The sequence below is a fragment of the Staurois parvus genome, unplaced genomic scaffold, assembly GCF_062004578.1.
Source record: "Staurois parvus isolate SC_StPar_1 unplaced genomic scaffold, SC_StPar_1.0 ptg000703l, whole genome shotgun sequence".
In the NCBI taxonomy this organism is placed as follows: domain Eukaryota; kingdom Metazoa; phylum Chordata; class Amphibia; order Anura; family Ranidae; genus Staurois; species Staurois parvus.
In genome coordinates, this window is record NW_028318499.1 from 114,985 (window position 1) to 126,299 (window position 11,315).

General features: G+C 40.2%; 1 protein-coding gene across 1 annotated transcript in view; it reads left to right on the top strand.

Annotated features, from left to right (window-relative positions):
* The window catches only part of LOC149446012 (dehydrodolichyl diphosphate synthase complex subunit nus1-like), a 28,837-nt gene extending 24,877 nt beyond the window's left edge, over nucleotides 1-3,960 (top strand). Inside the window, exon 5 of the mRNA XM_089653151.1 lies at nucleotides 1,932-3,960. Coding sequence (XP_089509277.1) covers nucleotides 1,932-2,022 — 91 coding nt within the window. The 3' untranslated portion in view covers nucleotides 2,023-3,960. The remainder of the gene's footprint in view (nucleotides 1-1,931) is intronic.
* The last annotated feature ends 7,355 nt before the right edge of the window (nucleotides 3,961-11,315 follow it).

Genomic DNA, 11,315 nt, shown 5'->3' on the forward strand with positions numbered 1-11,315 from the left:
TTTAGGGTCCTTGTCTTGATGGAAGGTGAACCTCCGTCCCAGTCTCAAGTCTTTTGTAGACTCTAAGAGGTTTTCTTCTAAGATTGCCCTGTATTTGGCTACATCCATCTTCTCATCAACTCTGACCAGCTTCCCTGTCCTTGCTGAAGAAAAGCATCCCCACAACATAATGCTGCCACCACCATGTTTCATGCTGATTATGGTGAGTTCAGGGTGATGTGCAGTTAGTTTTCCGACACACACAGCGTTTTTGCTTTTAGGCCAGAAAGTTCAATTTTGGTCTCATCTGACCAGAGCACCTTCTTCCGCATGTTTGCTGTGTCCCCCACATGGCTTATCGCAAATTGCAAACGGGTCTTCTTATAGTTTTCTTCCAACAAATGGCTTTCTTTTTGCCACTCTTCCATAAAAGCCAGATTTGTGGAGTGCACGACTAATAGTTGTCCTGTGGACAGATTCTCCAACCTGAGCTGTGGATCTGTGCAGCTCCTCCAGAGTTACCATGGGCCTCTTGTCTGCTTCTCTGATTAATGCTCTCCTTGCCTAACCTGTCAGTATAGGTGAACGGCCATGTCTTGATAGGTTTGCAGTTGTGCCATGCTCTTCATTTTCATATGATGGATGGAACAGTGCTGCGTGAGGTGTTCAAAACTTGGGATATTTTTTTATAACCTAACCCTGCTTTAAACGTCTCCACAACTTTATTCCTAACCTGTCTGGTGTGTTCTTTGGCCTTCACGATACTGTTTGTTTACTAATTTTCTCTTAACAAACCTCTGAGGGCTTCACAGAACAGCTGTATATATACTGAAATTAAATTACGCACAGGTGGACTCTATTTACTAATTTAAGTGACTTTTGAAGGCAGTTGGTTCCACTAGATTTTAGTTAGGGGTATCTGGGTAAAGGGAGCTGAATACAAATGCACGCCACACTTTTCAGATATTTATTTGTAAAAAAAATGTTGAAAACCATTTATCATTTTCCTTCCACTTTACAAATAAGTGCCACTTTGTGTTGGTCTATCACATCAAAACCCAATAAAATACATTTGTTTTTGGTTGTAACATGACAAAATGTGGAAAATTTTCAAGAGGTATGAATACTTTTTCAAGGCACTGTAAAGAGCTCCACAGATGGCAAACAGGGGAGACAAAAAGGTTAACTCGTTACACACTGCAAAAGTGCTTAGTCAAGACCTAACTGGCAGGACTGCTGTATCCACTTAACTACCTGATTAACCATTGGCACAGGTGTGTTAAACAAAATTAGGAGGATTCTGACAGCCCCACTTTTTAAGTAGTAGTGCAACTTGAGACGAATGCAGGCCATTGACGGTTCGTTTATCGGTTGTTGTTTTTTTTTTTTTTTTGTCCGAAAAACGAGACATCGGTCGTTCTGTTGCCACCAATGATTGTGAAAATCTGCCGTTTTTAACAAATTTTCCAGCATGACCGATTAAAAGAAATGAGGAGGAACTGCGAAAATCGGCCGATGCCATTGCCCCACTAACCGTGCGAAAATCAACCAATGCCATTGCCCCACTAACCGTGTGAAAATCGACCAATTATTCTTTTGGATGAAAAACCAGCCGATAAATGAACCGTCTATGGCCTGCATAACATGTCCAGTTTTACTTGTATACAGTAATTGCCTGCTGTGTTACTGTAGTTTTTCTAGAGTGGATTGTTTAGCTTTTTAAATGTAAAATTATCTATTTTGTAGCTTAGGTGCAGATATAAATTCTTAATTTGTTTTTGTGATATATTTATTCCATTTACTTGCATGCGTTTATTTCAATTTGTCCCTTTTATATGATATTCTACAGATGAGTATTACATCTTTCATATGTATATTTTTCTATAAAACAGGTTGCATAAGGTAACTTGCACTGCAATATGATGTTTTTGTCTTTTTTTTTCCCCTTTTAGTACTTTACCATCACATGTGAATATCCAATACGAGGACTTTTTCTCCGCACTCAGCTGCTATGCAGGCTGTGAGCAGCGATTTGGGAAATGACCTCACTTTTTGTTGAGCCAATCCTGGCTCCCTTTAAAAGGGACTCAATACATTTGTTTACGAACAAGCAGTCTGTGACTTCAGGCACTCTAATGGTTTTTGGCCAGAACTGGTCTTATCTGTAATACATCAGTTATTTACAGTGACTAAATGATGCACAGACTGAGATCTGTCAACAGCCGAATCAGGGACATTTAAATGATAAACATGACAAAGTCATGCCTATATTCACATGTGGACAGTGCTTTCATGTACATCAAGAGCTTATTTGTGGAGTCCTGCTTTTCATGGTAAGGGCATCTGTAGCAGGGCCCTGCAATTGCTGGGTACATTGAGAACATCCATGACAATGACTACCTATGAAGTAAGTGTTTCAGGCAGCGTTCCGTCCAGCTGTTTCTATATTGTATGGTCAGTGAGTGGACATTGGATGTGTTACTTCTCAACCTACTTCACAGATATTTGGAATGTAACCGTTGGAAAAAGAAGTGAACACACAGAACCAAAAATAGCTTTTGTTGTACATGGACATTTAAATATCCCTCTGTTGGCATGAAGTATTTTGCTGTGAAAGAGTAACCAAATATGTATTTAAATTCATATTTTTGGTCTTGATTCCAATGAGTAAGTGGCACGAAAGTAATGAGAACTGTTTAGATATTTGAATCAGTTGCACTGAAGTTACATGCCAACCAACTTTGTAAGATATCTTCTTTTTATTTTTTTGTTTTTTAAGTTATAATTTATAATACTTTTTCAAAATAGGGTTTTCCAGAGCTACTATCTTAGGGCGTAGGGCATTTTCTCAAAATTGACCTCTGTATCTGCAAAAGGGTAATTGATAAGCTCTACCATTTTTAAATAATTCCAATAAAAACTTTTTTTTTTTTAATAGTGGAGAAGGGTAACACATTTTGTGATCCCCATTAGAGTTCCCCTTCACTTCCTGTTGCAGTAACAAGTTTCACTGAGGCAGAAATTAAGGGTAAATTTCCCCCCTGGAGACAGACGGCAGTAAAACCCTAGAGTAGAGAAGGAGTAGAACCTTACTTGGGGTTATTGTAGTGTCTCTGGTGCAGACATATCCCACAGCTGGGCTTCAGAACTTCACGTTGCCTCAATCCAGTATATATATTACAAAAAAAAAAAAGTTTAAAGCGTACCCATCATGTAAAACTTGGTATATGCTGTTATCATGCTCAACAATGAGAATAAAACAAAGTAGCAAAACATCCAATCCCTGCCAGCCCCTATAGCACAAAAACGTCCGTTATTCATGACTAGTGGCTGACCAGCACTCATGGTCACTTTTTAGCAGCTTGTCTTAGGAAAACTCTGGGTAAAAAGCTGCTGATTTTACATGATAGAAAATAGTGTTACCAGCAGAAATTGACAGTATAGTTCTGTGAGGAACATAAAAAAACACTATAGTTGCTGTAAGCAACATCCCTTTTTCTGGAACTTTCCAATTAATACGGTTAATGGACGATGCCTCTTGTAGCAGAACACATTTTATCCTATTTGTCAAGCTGTATATTTTCTTTTATTGTGTTCAGTTGGTTGCCATGTAATGCTTAGAAATGATATCCCATTAATGGAAGGGTCCATGCGATAAATGCTGCCTGCAGTAGCCTCTGCTTAGCTGCTATGGTCAGTTGGTGCAGATCTTGCCAGAATTATGACTGTTTTTCAGGGTTTTTCTTTTTTTTACAGCTGTTTCATATATCAAAATGCAGTAATGTTCTAGAATCCTGTCCATGCATATTGAATGTTACGTGGACACTGCCACATCACTCTGATCTTTATAATACATTTGTGCCAGAAGGTGAATAAAACTTTGTTTAAAGAAAAAGAAACCTCTCCGAAATCAGAATTGTCTTTGTTTTTGAGGGCTATTCTATCTTCTTGAATAAAACAGTCCTGTGCTTCCTGTCTTAACTGATTCAGTTGTTATTTTTAAAACACCAATGTGTTCTTTTTATTTTGCTTGAAGTATAAACCCTGTTGATACTGTCCGCATAGAAATATGGGAGCAGCTCTCACCAACATGCTTTTGAAAATGCAAGGTCTAGGACTGTCCTTGTCATGGTTGCTTTACTATTTGAGAGGTTTACTTCAATGTGCCTGTCCCCAAAAGACCCTTCTTACTGGACCCATCAGTCCCATGTAGTACCTTCGATCAGCTAATCCCTGGGTCCCTTTACTGTTGCTATTCTTTTCTGCAACCAATATAATGTGCCTGTTGGGTGTTTTGACTTGTATGGGAGGCTTGTGTATCTCAAAGCACAGTCCTTAGTAGTTACTCCTGGTGAAGACTTACCTTAACCATAACCTTAAGTCTTCTGCTAGCTATGACTTTTGGCAAAGAATTTACATTTTGTCTTGTTTACAGGTATGAAATCAGTACTGTGTTGCGCACCCCAGTATTTGCATTCCCTTTTTGCAACTTCATCTTTGATGACATACTGGACCAAGTTCTTCAAGGATTCTAGGGTTTGATTTTCTGTACTAGCATCATACAGTTAAAAACAACAGCAGTTTGGTTTTCTCAGACAGTGTAGATCACAAGAACATTTAGTCTGGCTCTATTTTTTGTGAATGCAGTGACGACCAATTACAGCTGTCACAAATGTGAACACTGCCTGGGATGTAGGCAGCAGCAGATTCAAGGTGCTGGGGTTTTAATTAATTTGTTTATAGATTTTTTTTAATAACTTTCACTTCCCTCTGATGTGAACTGTACAACCTGTACATAATTGATGCGTTGTATGCACAGTTCTCAATCTTACTTTATTTTTCTTATGTTTGCTTGAAAGAATGGCTCTACTTTTGTTGAGAAAAAAAAATTATCCCCCTGGGTTTTCAATATACATTGCAGGGATTTGAACAAACGTTGCAGAAGGTTCCTACCTTTTTGTTGCTCTAAAAAAGGTATAGCTGTTTGTTTCACCTACGCAGTCTGATTTTGAAAGGGAGGGTCTAGTTCATTATCAGCTGGTGTTTTTTGTTTTTTTGTGTTTTTTTATGAGAAAAAGCTGCAGAGTTTGCATCCCTTTAGAAGTACTTGTAGGCATCAAGTGTAATAGGTATTCCCCATTTGTACTTTAGTGCAAACTTGCTGGGAAAATCAGTGAGCCAATCACCCAGGTGGGAAATGACGCTTCTGGGGGTGTTCTGTACACCAAGAATTCCTTCCAGTTGTCATTGCTTTGAATTTTGCTAAAAATTATAGCAGCTCGAGATTAAAAAGGAAAGGTCATTTTTAGTAACATTAAATTACAACATAGGTTGTGTAGCAATTGTATATGCATTTTTTTTTCTTTTTTTGCTTTTTCTCCCACAAATATTTAGTTATTTACCGGTAATTCTATTTCCAGGAATCTTGCAGGACAGCTTACGAGAGAGACTCTCTGCCTAAACAGGAAACACATGATCTACATTAATATAAAAGTCCTGGTTGGTACCGCAGATCCTCAGTTATAAGTTATTGTCAAAAACCAAAAAATGTTATGCTAAACCAGTGTTTCTCAACTCCAGTCCTCATGGACCCCCAACAGGTCATGTTTTCAGGATTTCCCTCAGATGAAACAGCTGTGGTAATTACTAAGGCAGTGAAACTGATCAAATCACCTGTGCAAAATAATGGAAATCCTGAAAACATAACCTGTTGGGGGTCCATGAGGACTGGAGTTGAGAAACACTGCGCTAAACCAAGAGGATAACCCAAAATAAAGATAAACAGAACCAGCAATAAGAGAAGGAATTAGCGCCATCCTGGAAGATTCCTGGGAGTAGAATTAGCAAGTAAATAACGCCATCTTCCCAAGTCCTTTTTGGCCTGGAAAAAAGCATGAACACACTGAGTGCTGTTCTCCAATCTTTCTTACATTTGGTGTAGAATTGTGGAAATATCGCACATGGGAACCTCTCTATTTTTGTTTTTTTCTACCTTGCAATAGCCATCAGGAACCTCTTGACTAAAGGCTCTTCTGCCAACCGTATTTCTAGACAAAGTACCTACTTGTACTCTAAGGATATTGCCTGCCAAATGAATAGCTGTTCTATCCTGGAGAAACCTGAGGACCTTGGGAACAATTGGACCCTCCATTTGTTTATTGGATCTCCTCCAAGATAAGAATTTATTCCATACCTTTTCATAAATGGTGTTTGTGGAATGCTTCCTGTTTTCCATAATTGTATTTATCAATTTTTTTAGTTCTCAAGATGTCCCTTTCATAAGCCAAGCAATGAGTAAAAAATGGGTGCATCACAGGCCCCCTGATGTATTAAATCCGGTCTGCATGGCAATCTCTATGGTTCTGTTGTGCTCAGCCTACACAGACCTGTAAATCAAGTCCTTTTTGCCAAAAAGGTGCTGTCAGAATTATTTTCGTCCTGGATGATTTTACCTTTTGAATTATTCTCAGAAATTAGTTGGAACAGTTGAAATGCATACATCAGACACCCTTCCCTAGGATGAACCAGGGTGTGTACTACCATACTCCTTGATCTTTCTGCAAGAAAAAATTGTTCACTTTCTTGTTTTCTGTGGAAATGAAAAGTTCCACCTTCAGGACGCCGCACTTTTTCTGAAAAGTTCCTGAATTAAGCATCACTCTGTTTCCTGCTGAAGAAATCTGCCAAAAAGTTTAGTTGCCCTTTCAAATGAAGTGCCGAAATAGACAACAGATTTGTTTTTGCATGCAATCTGCATAAAACGATGCAATTTCATGCCTTCCTGCCTGTTGATATAGGATGTCAGTGTTACATTTTCTAAGCCAACATAATACCCAAATAAACTTTCACAATATCAGGGGCTGGAATGCTTCCATTATCACTCTTAATTCTCTCATGTTGCAGGAACTGGTTGCCCAAGCCTGGCTCCATTCTCCCTGTGACGTGTTGCTCTATGTGGGCTCCCCAGCTCTCATCTGTAGTAATTCTTAACAGGCTCCGCTGCGACCAAAGGCAGCCTCCCTGTAGGTTCTCTGGGAGCATCCACCACTGGACTTTTTTCTCTCTGCTTACAGAATGATGACCTGTCTGTCCAGGGATTCCTTCTGCCCATCCCAAATAGAGAAGATTTATTTTGGAGCGTGGTCATATGCAGCTGTGCCCATCGTACCCCTGCGATTTCTGCCATCATCAGGCCTAAGAGCCTCATAAACATCTCAGATAGACAAGACTGATCCTAGAACCAGGTTGAGGGTGGCTTGTGTCAACTTCTGCATGTTGTCCTCTGTGGGGAAAACCTTTGTCCTCACTGATTCAATAGTATGCCCTAAAAAGGTCACCCTTTTATGTCCACCAAATCTGCAACAGGAACAACATATACTTTTCGATCTTAAACTTTCTTGAAAATCCCGGGGGCAGATGCCAACCGAAATAGAAGAGCATTGACCTGGAAGAAGACTGTTCTTTTTTGGAACCTTTATTGCAAACCCGAGTACCTCTTTGGATGTTTCTCTGCTAGGGATATGGAAGTATGCGTCCCTCAAGTCTGTTGTTGCCATGTATACCCCAGATAACATGTCCTTTGTGGAATATATTGATTCTATTTTGAATATCTTGTATCTCACCACCTTGTTTAATCATTTTAGATTTAGCATTAAGCAACATTTTCCTGAAGGATTTCTTAATAATCCCTTGTTTCTTTCTTCCACCCAGATGAGACTGATTACTGTTTCTTGTAACATCACCTCTGCTGAAGTTTGATGTTTCAGGAGAAGCATAGCAAAAATGTTTGTGGAAGACTGTAAGCAATCTCTTTATCTACTCGTTTTTTCACATTCTTCTGATGTTGGCACTTAAAGGGGTGAAAGCGTTTATTCTGGTATTCCTTGGGGACCAGAAATCCTTTTTTTTTTCCTGTCAGCTGACCTCTCCCTTATGTCTCCAATTCTACTACAAATAAGAGATCGCACCTACAAGCGGTAACCCATTGAGTTTTTGTATTTGTTCCACCGGGGTCATTTCTTCTAGATGTGAGAGCAGCTGTCTGAGCCACAAGTTTAAGGTCCAGGCCACACAGGTGGTAGCTAGCGCAGATTTGAAATTTACTGCACTTGCTTGCCATGCCCTCTTTAAGTACCCTTTAGCTTTCCAATTCATGGGGTTTTTTAGGATGCCCAAATCCTCGAAAAATAAATCTGTCATCTTTTCTAGAGACTTTAGAGAGAGGTGTCTGGCTTAGGACATTTTGTCCCACAAGCTAGCCTCTTCCTCTTTAAAGGGAAATCTTTTTTTCAAATTGGAGGGGAAAAAAACGCTCTTCTTTCCAGCTCTTTCCATTTCTGTAAAATGGTCTCTTGGTATGCATAGGGAAGGTAGCTTCCTTTTTTACTAGTTTGTCTGTGCAATTCTGGCATAATGGCTTTTACAAGAAGGCAGAAATTCTTGCACGCGGCACATCGTGTCGTGGGTAAGTTGGTGATTGTGCTTGAATCCCTTTCGTCCCAGGCTTTTGTCTTCAAGAACCGGACAATCCTTGGTCAGAGGTATTTTGAGATCTTCCAGCAGAAAGGTACCACACCCCTTATACCCCAAAGAAAATGGCATGCAACCTCTTTAACCACTTGCCGTCCGCTTGCTGTTTATAAACGGCAGGACGGTGGCACTCCAGGTGCGGGTTGCCGTTCATAAACGGCACCCGCCATTTCTAGCTGTGCGCGCTCCCTGGGAGCACGCAGCACTGCGATCCGGTGCCCGCTGTGTCCTCCGGACACAGTGAAAAAACGATCGTCGGACTGGACCTCTGTACAAGGTCCCGATCATGTGATCACTGATAGGCCAATCAGTGATAACATGCAAAGTAGTAAGCAAGATGTCACTTGTGACATCATTGCTTACTACGTGTGAAACCCGTGAATGATCACAGAGATCACATGGTACAAGGCTATTCACAACAGCCTTGTACCATGTGACAAGCTGTGACCAATCACAGATCACTCAGTATTTCTCAATGGCTGCAAGAATGCAGACAGGGAGAAAGAGAAATGATTGCTTTTACATCCTATATGGGTGTAAGAGCAATCACTGTAAAAAAAAAAAAAAAAAAAAATCTTCATCACCCCCCACAAGTAGTACAGTGTCACCATGGTGACACTGTACTGCTAGGGTGACAGTATGTAAAAAAACAATAATATAGAAATGTTTAAAAATTATAATTGTTGGTTATAAACTAATTAGGCTTATTTTTTCTTTTACTAAAAAGATAACAGAATACATTTCGGCCAAGATTTATGATTATTTAGTTGCAAAATTTTAGTTATTTAGTTGCAAAAGAAAAACACTTTTTTTTTCAAAATTTTTGGACATTTTCATTTACATAGCAAAAAAAATATAAATCCCAGCGGTGAATAAATACCACCAAAATAAAGTTTTATCTGTCTCAAAAAAATGGTAAAAAATTCATATGGGTACTGTGTTGCATGACCGCGCAATTGTCATTCAAAGTGTGATAGCGCTGAAAGCTGAAAATTGCCAGGACAGGAAGGGGGTGAAAGTGTCCGGACTGGAAGTGGTTAAACCTCTGAGATAATTGGTCTAATGCAAAACACCATTCCGTGCCCCCCACCAAGTGAAAAGTAGAAAAACAGTGGGCCCAGGCCTTTTTCCTACCTTGGTTATCGGCCCTGTATGATCTGCCACTGCTTCCATCATGCCTGCAGACTTTTCAAGACTTAGCTGCCTCAAAAGCTGCTGCAAGTTCTGTCCTCCGGGTCCCTGTCTGTCTGCGCAGACCTCTGGTGTTGTGCCTCTGTTGCTAATAAGGCAAGTTCGCATGTCCTTTCTGTCCTGAGTTTGTTGTGCACTGGTCCGCAATTCTGGCAGCGGCCCCTCCTCACCCCTGAAATGATAGCTGTGAGAGCGCCCGCAATTCCACCCTCACCATGCATCTGCCGTAATGATGTCACAAAGCTATGTGGTCCTGAGAGTGGCAAGATGGAGGCACCACAATATAACAACCTCACCCCCCAAGAGATCCTTGCTCCACACAGACCAGTTGCTTCTTGCCTCTTGGGGAAGGAACTAAGGACACAATTTTTGGAAGAGGAAAAACCCCAGAAGAAAACAAGGAACAGATCCACCCAAGGAACACTTCTGTACAGGGAAGGCTGTCCCTGGGAGGCCCCCCACCCACCACCAGCATGATGGAAGAGTAAAGCAAAGATAAGTGATGCAATCCTGTCTGGCTGAAGGAAACACATAAAACTGCGGGTCCGGGGTACTGATCAGGTCTAGTCTATATTATTGTGGTTCATGTGTTTCCTGTTTAGGTGGGTGGAGCCTCTCTAAACTGTCCTGGAAGATGACTTGGAAAAGTGAGGTTACCCTATTAAATCTCATAAAGACAACTTTTTAAATCATAATTTACATGTGAAGGGTACTAAGAAGTGAATTCCGTCCAGGTATGCCACAGTAATAGTGAGTCACTTGTGACTCCAGCACCCATGTCCACTTGCTGCCTTCCATGTAATTTCAGACACATCCTCCACCCTGCTCTCTGAACATTCCAGTTTTCTAGTGAAGTTCAGGGTTCAGAGCTGTAAGAAGCACAGTCCAATCAGAAAGCTGCTAGAATTGCAGTAGAAATATTATGTCACTGAACCATCTGCAGATTTCTGTTTGCCACAATTCAGGGTAAGTGAGGTCAGCTTGTTAACAGCCCAGAGTCCACACTAACCTGAGTTCTTATAAAATGTGTTATGGTGTTAGGTTGGAACAAAACATGCTTTTGCATTGCAGTTTATTTTTTAGACAGATTATATAAAATGTAACCACTTGTGCCAAGCACTTTGCCCAACTGTGGGGACTTATCTTTGAATGTATGTGAACCATTTTCAGTCAACCCATTATCCTTATCACCATCTTCACGGCATTTGTTTAGAGAAGTCCTTTGTGCTCTATGATGGTGTGATGTTTGGCTCAATTGTAAATATGTAAAGTTTTTATGGTAAATATAAATCTTTCAATTTTAATATTGAAAAACAATGAACTGTATATGAACAGACAGAAAACAATAAAGTCTTCAGACTAAGCTGTGCTCTGCATGTGTCTCAGGTTTCAAATTAGTATAATGCCTAATAGTACATTTACACCTTTTCAATGCATTGCAGTAATGTGTGAGTCACCACTATGTGCGTAAGCATGTTGCAGTGACATTCATTTTCAATTGCACCCAAACACACTAAAGCAGGCTATACATGGATCAAAATTTGGTCGGCTAGATTTTTATTCATCCATGTGATCGACTTCTGTTCAGCCGCTCTGTCAGTATATTTTTGCTCAAT